The following is a 17,192-nucleotide window of genomic DNA, read 5'->3' as shown; positions in this document are numbered from 1 at the left end:
ATGACCCACTGTCATAGTCCCAAGGGAATCGCTCGGGATGCTGTGATCGAGACTCGGGGTACCGGAACTGACCCCGACCGGTATAGTCGTCTTCGGCTCAGAAGGTCTGGCGACCTCGATAGCTTTCGCAGATCGGATCACCAAAGCCGAGGCATCATCTTCTTCTTCTTCTCTCAGTCGTTGGACCGAGTCCATCGAAAGAGCGATTGCCTTCCTCCTCACCCTTCGAGTTTTGGTCTTGGGGTCCTCTGACCGAGAGACGGCTTTTCGCTTCTTAGATTTCCCCGGTTCCGGGACCGGGGACTTGGTTGCTTCCTCACCACTCGAAGGCCTCAAAACGGCATCCTTGGTTACACTTGCATGAAAGGAAATCGGTAACAAATGGAGCATAAAAAACATTTCGAGTCTGAGCAATCACTCACTCGGTCATAAAAAGCCTACCGGCTAAGATATTTAGAGTTCGAGTTCGAAACAATCACTCGCTCAATTATTAAAAGCCAAAGGGCTATCTTACTTCGAGTTCAAGCAATCACTCACTCGGTCATAAAAAACCTACGGGCTAAGATATTCTGAGTTCGAGTTCGAAACAATCACTCGCTCAATTATTAAAAGCCTAAGGGCTATCTTACTTCGAGTTCGAAGCAATCACTCACTCGGTCATAAAAAGCCTACGGGCTAAGATATTCTGAGTTCGAGTTTGAAACAATCACTCACTCAATTATTAAAATCTAAGGGTTATCTTACTTCGAGTTCGAGCAATCACTCACTTAATTATCAAAACCTAAGGGTTATTTTTACTTCGAGTCCGAGCAATCACTCACTCGGTCATAAAAATCCTACCGGCTAAGATATTCTGAGTTTGAGTTCGAAACAATCACTCGCTCAATTATTAAAAGCCTAAGGTCTATCTTACTTCGTGTTCGAAGCAATCACTCACTCGGTCATAAAAAGCCTACGGGCTAAGATATTCTGAGTTTGAGTTCAAAACAATCCCTCACTCAATTATTAAAACCTAAGGGTTATCTTACTTCGAGTTCGAGCAATCACTCACTCAATTATCAAAACCTAAGGGTTATTTTTACTTCGAGTCTGAGCAATCACTCACTCGGTCATAAAAATCCTACCGGCTAAGATATTCTGAGTTCGAGTTCGAAACAATCACTCGCTCAATTATTAAAAGCCTAAGGTCTATCTTACTTTGAGTTCGAAGCAATCACTCACTCGGTCATAAAAAGCCTACGGGCTAAGATATTCTGAGCTCGAGTTCGAAACAATCACTCACTCAATTATTAAAACCTAAGGGTTATATTACTTCAAGTTCGAGCAATCACTCACTCAATTATCAAAACCTAAGGGTTATTTTTTTTACTTTGAGTCCGAGCAATCACTCACTTGATTGTAAAAGTCTACGGGTTAATATACTTTGAGTTCGAGTTCGAAACAATCACTCACTCAATTATCAAAGCCTAAAGTCTATCTTGCTTCGAGTTCAAACGTTCACTCGACTACTAAACCTGTGGGCTACTTTTATTTTTCGAGTTCGGGCAAGCGCCCACTCGACCACTAAGCCTGTGGGCTGCTTTTATTTCAAGCTCGAGCGAACACTCACTCAGCCATAAAGGCTACGAAGGCCGAATTCGATGAAATCACCTAATTCCTCATAAAAACATCCGCAAGGCATGAATGAAATCTTCACGAAGCAAGACAGTAAAAGAAAAGGATATTTGTATAGATATACAAGGGTGGTTTACATAAATAAATACAACATAGAAGAAGCTAAGGGCTAAGCTTCTGGGTTATCATTGAGAGCGATCTCTTCTCCACCGGGCTCTCCCCCATATTCGGACCCACTCTTGCTACCTTCATCATCATCATCATCATCGCCATCAGAAGCCAAGGCTTCAGCTTCGAGCTCTTTAACCCTTTTTATCTCTTCAGCAAGGTCGAAACCTCGAGCGTGTATCTTCTCGAGGGTCTCCCTCCGAGACCGACACTTAGCAAGTTCGGTAACCCAATGTGCTCGAGTGTCGACAATATCCGCCGCCTCTCTTGCCTCCATTTGAGCAGCCTCAGCATTAGCACAATACACGACAATGGACTTGTCTGCCATGACTATCGACGACTCAACCTCTGCCTTGGCCTCAGCAAGCCGTGTTTCAAGCTCCTCGATCCTCTTGGCCTAAGCCGAACCCTTTTGCTTGATGCTTCGAAGCTGAACATCGGCCCATAATAATTTGGCCAAGATGGTTTCTTTTTCTGTAGCCAGGCGGTCGATAGTCTCCTTCCACCGGTTACATTCGGCCTTGATTTGATTGATTTCTTCCCGAAGCAACCCGATCTTTTCAACCTTTTGCTACAGTTGAGTTAACGAAGGGTTAGCTTCCACAGTTGGGTCAAACCTACACTCTAACAGAGCGAGGCTCACCTGTTTATCTAGTTCGGCCTCTTCTTCCCGAGCCTTAGCCAAATCTGCTTGGAGGTCCTTTATAGCCTCGTTCTTTTGGCTGCAAAGAAGCCGTAGAGCATCTCTCTCCCCCGAGACCTTCTGAAGCTCGACCTCATGTTGGCTGAGGTCGACTCGAAACCTGCTAATGGCCTGCACAGTAGGGAAAAAACACAAGTCAAGTTTAGAAAAGAACGAAGAAACCAAGCACAGTAAAATCATTACCCGAGAAATGAAACGTTGGGCCTCTTCTAGGAGAAGAGAAGCGTCACTAATCTCGGAGGCTTCATCGACTCCAGTAAAGCAATCCCGAAAAGGGTCCCCTACACTAGAGCCTCCACCCATATCGGGGGTCTTCAATTCTCTAGCTTCCTTTAACGCCTCCTCAGAAAAGGTCGGAAGAGAAGGCAAATGACCCACTGTCATAGTCCCAAGGGAATCGCTCGGGATGCTGTGATCGAGACTCGGGGTACCGGAACTGACCCCGACCGGTATAGTCGTCTTCGGCTCAGAAGGTCTGGCGACCTCGATAGCTTTCGCAGATCGGATCACCAAAGCCGAGGCATCATCTTCTTCTTCTTCTCTCAGTCGTTGGACCGAGTCCATCGAAAGAGCGATTGCCTTCCTCCTCACCCTTCGAGTTTTGGTCTTGGGGTCCTCTGACCGAGAGACGGCTTTTCGCTTCTTAGATTTCCCCGGTTCCGGGACCGGGGACTTGGTTGCTTCCTCACCACTCGAAGGCCTCAAAACGGCATCCTTGGTTACACTTGCATGAAAGGAAATCGGTAACAAATGGAGCATAAAAAACATTTCGAGTCTGAGCAATCACTCACTCGGTCATAAAAAGCCTACCGGCTAAGATATTTAGAGTTCGAGTTCGAAACAATCACTCGCTCAATTATTAAAAGCCAAAGGGCTATCTTACTTCGAGTTCGAGCAATCACTCACTCGGTCATAAAAAACCTACGGGCTAAGATATTCTGAGTTCGAGTTCGAAACAATCACTCGCTCAATTATTAAAAGCCTAAGGGCTATCTTACTTCGAGTTCGAAGCAATCACTCACTCGGTCATAAAAAGCCTACGGGCTAAGATATTCTGAGTTCGAGTTCGAAACAATCACTCACTCAATTATTAAAATCTAAGGGTTATCTTACTTCGAGTTCGAGCAATCACTCACTTAATTATCAAAACCTAAGGGTTATTTTTACTTCGAGTCCGAGCAATCACTCACTCGGTCATAAAAATCCTACCGGCTAAGATATTTCTGAGTTTGAGTTCGAAACAATCACTCGCTCAATTATTAAAAGCCTAAGGTCTATCTTACTTCGAGTTCGAAGCAATCACTCACTCGGTCATAAAAAGCCTACGGGCTAAGATATTCTGAGTTTGAGTTCAAAACAATCACTCACTCAATTATTAAAACCTAAGGGTTATCTTACTTCGAGTTCGAGCAATCACTCACTCAATTATCAAAACCTAAGGGTTATTTTTACTTCGAGTCTGAGCAATCACTCACTCGGTCATAAAAAGTCTACCGGCTAAGATATTCTGAGTTCGAGTTCGAAACAATCACTCGCTCAATTATTAAAAGCCTAAGGTCTATCTTACTTCGAGTTCGAAGCAATCACTCACTCGGTCATAAAAAGCCTACGGGCTAAGATATTCTGAGCTCGAGTTCGAAACAATCACTCACTCAATTATTAAAACCTAAGAGTTATCTTACTTCAAGTTCGAGCAATCACTCACTCAATTATCAAAACCTAAGGGTTATTTTTTTTTACTTTGAGTCCGAGCAATCACTCACTTGATTGTAAAAGTCTACGGGTTAATATACTTTGAGTTCGTGTTCGAAACAATCACTCACTCAATTATCAAAGCCTAAAGGCTATCTTGCTTCGAGTTCAAACGTTCACTCGACTACTAAACCTGTGGGCTACTTTTATTTTTTGAGTTCGGGCAAGCGCCCACTCGACCACTAAGCCTGTGGGCTGCTTTTATTTCAAGCTCGAGCGAACACTCACTCAGCCATAAAGGCTACGAAGGCCGAATTCGATGAAATCACCTAATTCCTCATAAAAACATCCGCAAGGCATGAATGAAATCTTCACGAAGCAAGGCAGTAAAAGAAAAGGATATTTGTATAGATATACAAGGGTGGTTTACATAAATGAATGCAACATTGAAGAAGCTAAGGGCTAAGCTTCTGGGTTATCATCGAGAGCGGTCTCTTCTCCACCGGGCTCTCCCCCATATTCGGACCCACTCTTGCTACCTTCATCATCATCATCATCATCATCGCCATCAGAAGCCAAGGCTTCAGCTTCGAGCTCTTTAGCCCTTTTTATCTCTTCAGCAAGGTCGAAACCTCGAGCGTGTATCTCCTCGAGGGTCTCCCTCCGAGACTGACACTTAGCAAGTTCGGTAACCCAATGTGCTCGAGTGTCGGCAGTATCCGCTGCCTCTCTTACCTCCATTTGAGCAGCCTCAGCATTAGCACAATACACGGCAATGGACTTGTCTGCCATGACTATCGATGACTCAACCTCCGCCTTAGCCTCAGCAAGCCATGTTTCAAGCTCCTCGATCCTCTTGGCCTGAGCCGAACCCTTTTGCTTGACGCTTCGAAGCTGAACATCGGCCCATAATAATTTGGCCAAGATGGTTTCTTTTTCTGCAGCCAGGCGGTCGATAGTCTCCTTCCACCGGTTACATTCGGCCTTGATTTGATCGATTTCTTCCCGAAGCAACCCGATATTTTCAACCTTTTTGCTACAGTTGAGATAACGAAGGGTTAGCTTCCACAGTTGGGTCAAACCTACACTCTAACAGAGCGAGGCTCACCTGTTTATCTAGTTCGGCCTCTTCTTCCCAAGCCTTAGCCAAATCTGCTTGGAGGTCCTTTATAGCCTCGTTCTTTTGGCTGCAAAGAAGTCGTAAAGCATCTCTCTCCCCCGAGACCTTCTGAAGCTCGACCTCACGTTGGCTGAGGTCGACTCGAAACCTGCTAATGGCCTGTACAGTAGGGAAAAAACACAAGTCAAGTTTAGAAAAGAACGAAGAAACCAAGCACAGTAAAATCATTACCCGAGAAATGAAACGTTGGGCCTCTTCTAGGAGAAGAGAAGCGTCACTAATCTCGGAGGCTTCATCGACTCCAGTAAAGCAATCCCAAAAAGGGTCCCCTACACTAGAGCCTCCACCCATATCGGGGGTCTTCAATTCTCTAGCTTCCTTTAACGCCTCCTCAGAAAAGGTCGGAAGAGAAGGCAAATGACCCACTATCATAGTCCCAAGGGAATCGCTCGGGACGCTGTGATCGAGACTCAGGGTACCGGAACTGACCCCGACCGGTATAGCCGTCATCGGCTCAGAAGGTCTGGCGACCTCGATAGCTTTCGCAGATCGGATCACCAAAGCCGAGGCATCATCTTCTTCTTCTTCTTCTCTCAGTCGTTGGACCGAGTCCATCGAAAGAGCGATTGCCTTCCTCCTCACCCTTCGAGTTTTGGTCTTGGGGTCCTCTGACCGAGAGACGGCTTTTCGCTTCTTAGCTTTCCCCGGTTCCGGGACCGGGGACTTGGTTGCTTCCTCACCACTCGAAGGCCTCAAAACGGCATCCTTGGTTACACTTGCATGAAAGGAAATCGGTAACAAATGTAGCATAAAAAACATTTCGAAGAACACGAGAAGTGATCCTTACCGTGATTCTTGGCCTCCCATCTACATTTTGCCAAATCACGCCAAGCGCGTTCGGCATAGGAGGAAGTCGAGCCTAACTTCCGAACCCAATCCACGAGGCCGGGTACCGCTTGTGGCATCCAATGGGCAGTTGTATATCGGAGAAAGATATCAGATAGAATCGGAGAAAGATTTGAAAAGCAACGCCTTATGAAAACCACTTACGGTCCAAATTCCTTTCCTCGGGGAATGACATCTTCTTTTCCGGAATGAGGTCACGGGTCCTCACCCGAATATAACGGCCCATCCAACCCCGATCCTTGTATTCGTTGATGCTCGACATCAAAGCTTTAGATGCCCGACGATGAAGCCTGATTAGTCCTCGAAAGATTTGAGGCCGATACAATCGTATGAGGTGATTTAGGGTAAAATCCAGCCCCCCGGCCTTGTTGGAGAAAAAGCGAAGTAAGGTTACTATACGCCATAGAGAAGGATGAATTTGACCGAGCGTGACCTGATATCTTTTGCAAAAATCAATGATCACTGGGTCGACGGGACCCAACATGAAGGAGTAAGTATAAACGCTTAAAAACCTCTCCACATGAGTGATGACGCTCTCTTCGGGAGAGGGAATTTGCAACACAAACCTCGGAATCCCAGTTGCAGTCTTTCCTCACAGCCTCGAGATGGCCCTCTGTTATCGAGCAGATGTACATCGACACATGCTCGCATCGACCCGGAACAAACGAAGGATTTTTAACCTTAAAATCGATCTTCAGAGTACACGGGCCAGGAACGTACTCATGGAGAGGTGGCTCCACCGGCGCCTTGTCGCCGGACGGCCGTGAAAAGGAAGTTTTCTCCTTCTGAGGTACGGTTTTTGAAGTTTTTGCCATTGATGTAAGAGAAAAAAAAAAGCGAAGGAAGATGAAAGGTTGATGGTGCCAAATGCTGATGAATGTGGCTCTACAAATGGCGAAATAGAGGCAGAAAGAGTAAGAAAATTTGGGAGATCAAAGATGTAAAAGTGGTAAATGATAAATGGAAGGGCTATTTATAGGCTTATACCGTGGCGGTTCAGTATCAGCGGTGGCCGACCACCGTCTGACCTGCATTAAATACCTTGAAAGACTAAATCGACGGGACAACTATCACATACGTCACGATTGAGCCCAGTGAAAATGTCAGCTTATAATCCGATCGAGTCGTCGAAAATCATATCGCTACTCACCACATTCTTCCTCAGAAACGAGGGAACTATCTATATACGGTTGAAATAGATTTCGGCCTCCGTACGTTTGATTGAGTTCGAATGGTAAGCGATCGAAGTGAGAGTTCGAGACGAGTTCCGAGGATAGTACATACAAGCCTCGAGCTCCAAGACCGATCGAGGAATCGGCTCGATATCATTATCAAGCCCATGACTAAATCGAACCGTAAGGTAAAGAGAAGGTTGTCGGAGATGCACAGACCGATTGACACTCACCCCGAATGTCGAACTCGAACTCAAGGCCGAAGGCTCGATCCAATGCCGAGCTCGAGCCAGTATCGAGCTCGCAGACAGGAGCCGTTGCAACCGCACTAGGGGAGAGAATCTTGGCAGGAATCGAGGAAGAGACAATTCATCATGGGTTTTCCACTATATATATTTTATTATAAATAAAGTAACATCCCCCTACTATAAAGCAGGGGAATCCTTGTAAGTACAGGCAGGTTGACACATTGTAAGAAAAGACTACTTCTATTTATTGAAAAATAAATCTCTTAACCTTGTTTTACTCAACATACTCACTCTTCTAGTTCTATAATTTATATCTCATTTCTATAGCCAAGAATCCAAACATTTTCATTTCTACGATTTATGTTAGGCTATATTACATATCTTTAAGAACTATTTATAAATTCAATTATATCCGATTTTTCGGATAAACAACAAAAAAGGATGAGTCATAAAATCTTTAAATAAATATGCCAACTAACATTGGTTTTATAGACAGATTCAAAAGAATCAGTTACCTTGGTAGTTGGAGTTGGTTAAAATTTATAGGTTTACACGAAACAACTTGGCTAACTAGGACAGAAAGATTCTCGAGAAATATCGAAAAGTAGGACGGAGAGATCAATAGAGTATCTCTAGGGTATCGTGAAAACTGTAATAACAATGTAAACTAACGGCTACGTGACATACTGGTCAAACTTGTAAAAGTCTTTAATTTGTACTCACTTTACGAGAAAATGCACATGCCTTGCTGCAACTAAAAAAAACAAAGAAACTTATGGCGCCAAACTTGTCTAATCCTAGAAGAACTTGTTTTTCAAAATAATTTTTTTTTTTAAAGTTTGAGTGTTTGACTAAACTTTTGCAAGAAAAAAAAATATTTTTGAAAAGAAGCAGAGAAGTAGTCTTGAAAAAACAGAAAAAAATAATTTTTTCTAAAAGTAATTTTTTGAAAAGTACTTATGAGAAAAATACACTTAGAGGCAGATTTTAAAAAGTTTAGTCAAACACTAATTATTGTTCAAAAATATTTTTTAAATTAATTAGTCAAACAAAAATTATTTCTCACCCGAAAAACACTTTTGAAAAAAAAAATACTTATCAAAATAAAATAATTTTTGAAGTTTACCCAAACGGGCTATTAGACATATTCCGCTTTTGCAACAGTAAAGTATTTTTTTTCCTATCTAAATAGAATCAAAGAAAAGTAGAACCCCAACATTCATAAAATAAAAAAAATAAAAATAAAAAACACTTCAAGAAAAAGAAAGGTTTGTATTTCGTACTTCTCAGTACACTTATTGCTCGTCCGTGATTACATGCAGTACCCTAAAATCTTCTTTAAGATGCAATAAACTGGGCATTTACTAATGGTAGTAGTATTCGGACTACCTTGTCCCATCCACACTTATCCGAGAGAATTTTACAAATGAATATATAACAATGACTTTTTTTCTTTTACCAAAATTATATAATTTTGTTTTCTCACACAAAAATTATATAACTATATTTTTTTCCACTAAAGTCATATAACTTTTTTTCTCACACAAAAATCATAAAATTTTCACCAACTCACACAAAAATCATAGTGGTCGAAAAATAATTCTTCCGGTATTATTTTCTTATTTTATATTTTTTTCAGTCTAATAAATAATTACCCAATTAAAATAGAAGAAATATGAGTATATTTTTAGCCACTTCTCAAAATAATAGTCGATAAAATATATTTTTTTATATTTGTGTATTATATACATATAACGTGCACATTCTATATATATATTTTGTCTAGCAAATATAATTAGTTTCGGCTGGACAATTAATTTTATATTTTTTTCTTAAAATATGAATGACCCAATCTAGCCTGACCCAATACTCATATACGTAAGTTAAAATAATACTAAAAGTGAATTTCGGAATGCATGAAATTCTGACAAAAAAATAAAGAAATAAAAAGTATAACTAGAGAGCACTTGAAATAAAAATACTATCAATTTGAATAAAAACCTTGAAAAGAAAAATAAAAGATAGAAGTATCATGTTTTGAAAGATTTACTATTCACTTTTAGTATTATTTTAATTTATATATATGAGTATTGGGTTGGGCGGGCCAGGTAGGGTTGAGTCATTCCTATTTTAATTGGATTATTATTTATTAGACTGAAAATAAAAAATAAAAAAATAAAGTACCACAAAATAAGAAAATACTACTAAAAATATATATTTCGATCACTATGATTTTTGGGTGAGATAGTAAAAGTTTTATGATTTTTGGGTGAGGTAGTAAAAGTTTTATGAATTTTGTGTGAGAAAACATAGTTATGTGACTTTGATGAAAAAAAGTCATAGTTATATGATTTTTATGTGAGAAAACAAAGTTATATGACTTTGGTGAAAAAAAGCCATAGTTAAATGATCATTTGTGAAATTTCTCAATTATCGTATAGGATCTATATTTATTATCTTTTATTAGCACAAATATTAAATAACTTCATATATATATATATATATATATATATTTTATTGGCGAAATGTTCAAGATATGTAATAAAATTATGATTGTGCACGTAATATTTCTTGGAAAATTATGATAATTACTTGAAAAAACTCATTTTAAAAATATATACAAGGTATACCTATTTAGGAAACATTTACATACTTGCACAAGTCAAATTAATACATTATATTTCATTTGCTATAAAAAATGTGGCACATTAAATAAAAATTGTAGAAGTATTTTGCACAATTTCTATTTCTCTTAGGAAGTCATTTCAAATTCATTTGAACAATCAACTTTCATTATTACACTAACATAACAAGCTATTACAATACACATAGTAAACCTTTCTCGTACAGCTCACCAAGTCAAACTATGTATCATAATCGGACCAACAGTAACTTATTTGTTTAGAAAGGAATTCTTTAAATCAAAGGATTTTAATAATTGAGTCTTTTTGTACGGAGACATATGTCACAGCCACATGACATTCAGAGTACTTCAAAAAAAATACTACTCCTATTCTTTTTAGACCCTTCAAAGTACTTATACTTGCAATGATAGTTTTGTAACTTGTATAGTTTTTAAAGTTTCTAAGTCAGATGAGGTCCACAAAAAAAACAGAAGAAGTTATTCTAAAAATGTACTATTATACCGATGTAATACAAGAGGGAACAAAAGTTTACCTTAACCCTTCTATTTTTTTGTTTTTTGTTTTTTGTCATTGTAGGATGATATAATTATACAATTATCAATTTCGGAAATAACTAAAACTAACTAGTACTACTTTTTAGCATCACACTCCAGATGTTTTCCTTTTTCCCCTGCGGAAAAACTTGAAATTATCCATAAAGAAACAAACAAAAACATAAGAAAATGAAAACAGAAAAATTCGGAAGTGTAGAAAATAATTTTAAAAGGAAGCCAAAACCGCAGGACCAACGAAAGTCGATATGAAAAGACTGAATCTCTATTTTCTTGAAAAGGAAAATGAGCAGAGAAGTTGAGACAGAATGTTGGAAATAGAAACAAGTACCATTAAATCCTTTTGTTGTTGAAACATGCGACCTTCCTTGAACCGTGAAAGCCATGTTTCTTCCACTAGGTAATAATTTCCCTATCAAATACACCAATTCAAAGACCTTGGTAAAACTGCACACTAGTAGAAAAGAAACCAAGTAAATTGTAGGGAAAACTAAAGAATTAATCCACCTCTATTTCAAATTAGATGATATATTTTTCTTTTTAATCTAGTCCAAAATAAATGATATATTTTTTAATTTTGAAAATAATTTAACTTTAAAATTTTCATTTTACCCTTAATGAGACAAGAATGGGTTGCTCTAGTGGTGAGCATCCTCCACTTCCAACCAAGAGGTTGTGAGTTCGGGTCACCCCAAGAGCAAAGTGGAGAGTTCTTGGAGGGATGGAGCCGAGGGTCTATCGGAAACATCCTCTATACCCTGGGGTAGGGGTAAAGTCCCTTTTTACCGAGGGGATAGGGGAGTTTTTCCAATTAAAGTTATGTTTTTCGAAATGAGATTATTTATTTAATCAGAGTCTCCACTTGAAATAATTTATGGTGTCCTAAGTCACCGGTTTATTTTAAATCCCAAATCGAGAAAATTGACTCTATTTTTATGGTCCGCGAACACAGAAGACCGAGTAAGTAATTATATTAACCTGGGAAAAGGTGTGAGGCACTCCCGAGTTCCGTGATTTTAGCACGGTCGCTTAACAATTAATACTTGACCTAATTATCTAATTTAATACATGTTTAAAACTTATTGTGCATTTTTAACTTTTTAACCGCTTTTAATTTTTATGGAATTATTTCTCGAACAAGTCACGATGTCGTACACTTGTCGTTTTGGTACACATTGCAAATCGCGCTACATGAAATGCACCCGCGATTTATGACATGTTTATTTTTATTACTATTAGAAGTTACGTTTGGGTCACATGAAATGCACACAGGAATGGGATTTACGTATCGTGACCATGCCATAGGAACCGTACCCATAGTTACGATGATTTATTTATTTATCGTGCCTAAAGCAACTAGTGCATTTGAATCATTTTCTTAAACTATTTTTGAAATTTGTTGTGGGACTGCTCGCTTCTTTCTGGTGGCCTATTTCATACCAAGAGCTCAACATATGTTTACCAACCATCCTTTCTAATTACTTTGTTTAACAACCAAAATTTATGTCTCAATTAATTGATAATTAACTTAAGAACTGGATATTTGAATCACTAACGCATTGATTATTTACATGGGAAACTATTTGATTATTTATATGAGGGACTAAATGATCAAAATAAGTTTATACCTAATCTTAAACCCCAACTATTTTCTTACTGGGTCAAAATCCCTTTTCAGTGCATTAACTATTTAAAACAATCTGAAAATCAAAACTTTGATTCTAACTAAACCCAAAACTCACTTTTGTCCGAGTTCTAAAAAGGAATTAATTCACAGCGAAGCATTCAAAATTTCTCATCAAAAGGTGCATTAACAAAACCCAAACAAACGCATGGAAAAGGATTCAATAGCAAACGAAAATTTCAAAAGAGACCACTAAGAAATTCGAATAACAAAGATAAGAATGAACCTTTATATTCAGCAAATAAACTTCTTCAATAGATGAAAACACGCAGCTCCCAACGTCAGAAAAATACATGAATCCCAAAGATCATTTTATTTTTTCACGTTCTTGGAGCTTATTCCACTGCGTTATCGAGCCTGTTTTGTGGTGTCATAGATGTGATTTTCGAGACTTTTTTTTTGGAGCTAAAATAATTGGTTTTTCATGGTTATAGAGGATTAGAGAAGGAATCGGTTAACAATGGTGGACTGGTTTCTTAGGAGTGTGGTCGAGAAGATGCTTGCGGCGCTTAGGAATATTTCGCCGCTGACTGTTTCTCTGTTTTTTTACTATCCTCCCTCTCTCTTTTTGCTTCTCTCGTCACTCCCCTCTATCTGTATTCCTCTCCTCCTTTTTTTCAGATTTTTTTTTCTAGGTCTAGGTCTTTATGTATTTATAGTTGTAAGGTCATTGCTTGGAGTGAATGAATAATTAGGATATGGGTGTATTGTTGAAAGCATCTTTCTCAATTGTGTGGAGTGTCGTGTGTGGAGTGTACAAGTGAGGAATTGTGCCAAAATTTGTTACTAAAGATAAGAGGAATCTTTAACATGTGGCAATTTTTGTTTGGTTCTCTTCTTAATTCTTTTTGTTCTTTATTTTTTTAAAAAACAAAAGATGAATAAAAAAATACTAGAATAAAATATTGTTCCTACTAAATAAATAAAAAATAAGGTAAAATTACTATACTCAAGCCTCTAACTTAAAAAATTATTCTAAACTAGATAAAACTATATTGTTTGAAACTTTTCTTTCTTTGTAAATGAAAATAAAACTAATAATCTTAAAAATATAACTCCCTTTTTTTTGTATTTTTTAATTTTATCAAATTAAACTACTAAAAGATGAAATAAAGGCTAAAATATGTGGATAAACTTAAAATATATTTACATACGAAAAAGTGATAAGAAATTAAAATATGATAAAAAAATTACATGCTTACAGTTGCCCCTCTTTGCTTGGAGTTGCCCCTCTTTGGTCAAGAATTATAAGCAATATGATTGATTTATGATCTGACGCTTATTCAAAACGAAATAAAGATGGACAAAAGATTGCGACCGAGCCCTGGTATCTGAGCTGCTTACATATCCTTGGCTATAAAAGAATCAGGCCGCGTGTAGTTCAAAAGTGAATGAAGTGATGGAGTGTGATAAGATGAGGAGAGAGTCAAGTGAGGTTCCGTCGAGGTTTCGATCCATGGTCCTATTATTACATCAAAATCAAAATCTAAGGAACTAAATAAGCCTATCCGCTATGAGTTACAAGATTCCTATCTATATGTCTTCTGAAACTTGATCGTGTGTCTTGAATGGTTCTTCATGCAGACTTTTGATTTGAACCTTGATGCTTGCTAGCTGCAGGTGATAATTCATTCTTCCACGGCTTCTTTTAATCAAGACCGGACATACAGTGCTCGTGACTTCATCCATGTCTTGAACAATTCACATCTTTCAACTACTTCTGCATTTTGAATTCACTTCTTCTTCTTTTTTTCTTTTTTTCTGGATTGAGACTTCTTCTTTTGGTCATCTTGGACTGTCGACTCACATTCTGGAGGTGAGCTTCTGCTACTTCTAACTTGAATTCAATTTTGAAATGACTTCCCTTGTTCTCCGGTGGGCTCCTGATGCCTCTCTAACTTGAACTTGAAAATTGAAAGTTGACCATGTTCTTCAGGTGGGCTCCTGATGCCTCTTAAGTTTGAAAATTGAAAGTTGAACTTGTTCTTCAGGCGGGCTCCTGATGCCTCTCTGACTTGAACTTGTAAGTTGAAAGTTGTCCATGTTCTTCAGGCGAGATTCTCCTGATGCTTCTCTAACTTGAACTTGAAAACTGAACGTTGACCATGTTCTTCAGGCGGGCTCCTGATGCCTCTCTAACTTGAACTTGAAAATTGAAAGTTGACCATGTTCTTCAGGCGGGCTCCTGATGCCTCTTGAACTTGAAAATTAAAAATTGACCTTGTTCTTCAGGCGAGCTCCTGATGCCTCTTGAACTTGAAAATTGAAAGTTGACCATGTTCTTCAGGCGGGCTCCTGATGCCTATCTAACTTGAACTTGAAAATTAAAAGTTGACCCCGTTCTTCAAGCGGGCTCCTGATGCATCTCTAACTTGAACTTGAAAATTGAATGTTGACCCTGTTCTTCAGGCGGGCTCCTGATGCCTCTCTAACTTGAACTTGAAAATTGAAAGTTGACCATGTTCTTCAGGCGGGCTCGTGATGCCTCTCTAACTTGAACTTGAAAATTGAAAGTTGACCCTGTTCTTCAGGCAGGCTCCTGATGCCTCTCTAACTTGAACTTGGAAACTAAAAGTTCACCTTGTTCTTCAAGCGGGCTACTGACGCCTCTCTAACTTGAACTTAAATATTGAAAGTTGACCCTGTTATTCTCTAATTTGAACTTAAAATCGATTTCTGAAATATTGACCTCCGTTATCCAGGCGGGTGCCTGCAATCAAAACAACAAAACAAACAAACTTTTCTGCCTCAGTTTGTACTAGGAAGATTTGTGAGTTGTTAGCAAAGCAGTAAATCACCTATGCTATCGATGAAGGATGCAATGATGAGACTAAAACTAGAGACTCGACTAGTATGTGCGTCTCATGTGCGTAAAACCAAGAAAATTTTTACTAGCAAATGCGTCTGCTAAAAATAAAACCTGAATAACCCAAACTAGGAAGTGCATCTCCTAGGGGTGACACTTGAACGACCCAAACTAGGAAGTGCGTCTCCTAGGGGTGAAACTTGAATGATCCAAACTAGGAAGTGTGTCTCCTAAGGATGAAACTTTAATGAGGAAGTTCATCTCCTAGAAACTGAATAACTCAAACTAGGAAGTACGTCTCCTAGATGTGAGATTGAGTCCGAGGAAACTATAAACTGATCTTGACTAAAATAAAAACTGACCATATTTTCCAGGCGGGATTCATGAACTTAAGGAGCACTAAAGATTAACAACTAAGAACGGAAAACTGATCCTATTTTCCAAGCGGGGCCCCTGAACTAAAGGAAAACTAATATTAACAACTTAAGAGACTTAAAGACTGACCCTATTTTTCAGGCGGGATCCTGAACTCAAAGAAAGCTAAAGACTCTTCCGATTAGGGAGACTGCCTAGGAGGTACGGTTCTTTTCAACTATGGAAGATGTCTAAAAGGTACAAACTTTCTCAAAAAGCCTTTGTGCTGACAAAATCTGGGCACTACACCCGAAAGTTTCAAGCTTCCAAGCTTTGATTTGGACATAGTCTTCGACCCTGTTTCAAACAAACAAAAACTTGTGAGTTTAAAACATGGTGGTTGGTTTGTGGCCTTGATCTTGAGGGAGATTTCTCCTACACTTGGCATGATAACTTTGATTTCAACTTGGAAAACCTTGATTGTTATTGGCTAACCACTTTATCTGCCAACCCTTGCCACAGAAAACATCGTTGATCCGTTCAGAACTAATACCTTCTGTCTCTTGCATTGTGCTCATGAATTGACATTTACCGAACCTTTACATTTCACATGAATCCCGAAGCACGTCAATTATCGCCAACTCAGTGCGCATACTGCTCTTTCCTGACTTATGCCACTTTGATGTGCTAGCCAAACTCTGATTTGTGTAATTGAAAAGCTGATAGTAAATTTTGAAGTCATTTCTCACTTGTTCTGACAAAATAGACTCAAGAGGATTTAACAAAGCAAGAAAAATAGAGAAAGGGGACAATGGAAAAAGATGACATCTAACAAGAAAATTACCAAGTAGAAGCTTATCAAATGTGGATACCAATTCTAATGACCATGACATGCATTTTGGATTAAGTGGCCTAATCTGTCACGCAAGTCTGATCTTCAACTCTAGTTTTACCTCTAAGCCGTGAAACTGGCTTCAATGCTCCAATTATCCTATTTGATTCACGATCCTTATTCGACTTGTAGTGTCCGAAGGGTTTTCACCATCACACCTCTCTCATTTTGCTCTTTCTCTCAACTTACCATCGCCTTATGGTGCCCGTGAGGGGTTTTACCAATAAGACTCTCTCATCTTGTTATTTTCTTCTTATCTTCTCTGATTCTGCAAATGGCAAGGCATTGACCATAGTACAAATATCATATGCTCCTAGCATGTTTATCTCGGTACTCTCAAAGATTATCTGGGAGGTCTTTTTTGGATTGTAACATGGCTTTTGGACGGGGTTAGAAATAAAGGATATCATGAAGGCTCAAAATAATTAAAACAACAGGGTTAATTTATTTACAACTTTTGGAATCCATGTTAAACTTTGCCCCAATTTCTAAAAAAAGATAATTTGATTCATTTTTTTTCGAAATGGAATTTCAAAAAAAACTTTCCACTCTTACTTCGTGGGATTATGAAATATTTTATTTGGTGTGACCAAACTGTAAGGCTGCCTACGTATCTTATGGTGACAAGAATCAGGTC

At 38.8% G+C, this 17,192-nt stretch overlaps 1 protein-coding gene across 1 annotated transcript; it reads right to left on the bottom strand.

The window, feature by feature from the left end:
* Positions 1–1,783: 1,783 nt before the first annotated feature.
* On the bottom strand, positions 1,784–5,729 carry LOC138906998 (uncharacterized). Its single transcript, XM_070196820.1, has 5 exons — positions 5,529–5,729; positions 5,286–5,456; positions 4,913–5,038; positions 2,012–2,179; positions 1,784–1,930 (listed from the first exon to the last, which is right to left on the bottom strand). The coding sequence occupies exons 1-5, from the start codon at positions 5,727–5,729 to the stop codon at positions 1,784–1,786; spliced, it is 813 nt and encodes a 270-aa protein (XP_070052921.1).
* Positions 5,730–17,192: the final 11,463 nt, after the last annotated feature.

This window comes from Nicotiana tomentosiformis, chromosome 1 (assembly GCF_000390325.3).
Source record: "Nicotiana tomentosiformis chromosome 1, ASM39032v3, whole genome shotgun sequence".
NCBI classification, from domain to species: domain Eukaryota; kingdom Viridiplantae; phylum Streptophyta; class Magnoliopsida; order Solanales; family Solanaceae; genus Nicotiana; species Nicotiana tomentosiformis.
The sequence above is the reverse complement of the archived record's forward strand: the minus strand, read 5'-3'. Positions and strand labels throughout refer to the sequence as shown.

Bases quoted from the DNA above. Each gene is read 5' to 3' on its own strand.
- LOC138906998 (XM_070196820.1), bottom strand. From the start codon at position 5,729: ATGATAGTGGGTCATTTGCCTTCTCTTCCGACCTTTTCTGAGGAGGCG. The intron at 2,180-4,912 runs GTAAGAGAGGCA...GGTTCGGCTTAG, and splicing joins CTGAGGCTGCTCAAATGGAG to GCCAAGAGGATCGAGGAGCT. The intron at 1,931-2,011 runs GTTACCGAACTT...CTTGCTGAAGAG, and splicing joins TCGACACTCGAGCACATTGG to ATAAAAAGGGTTAAAGAGCT.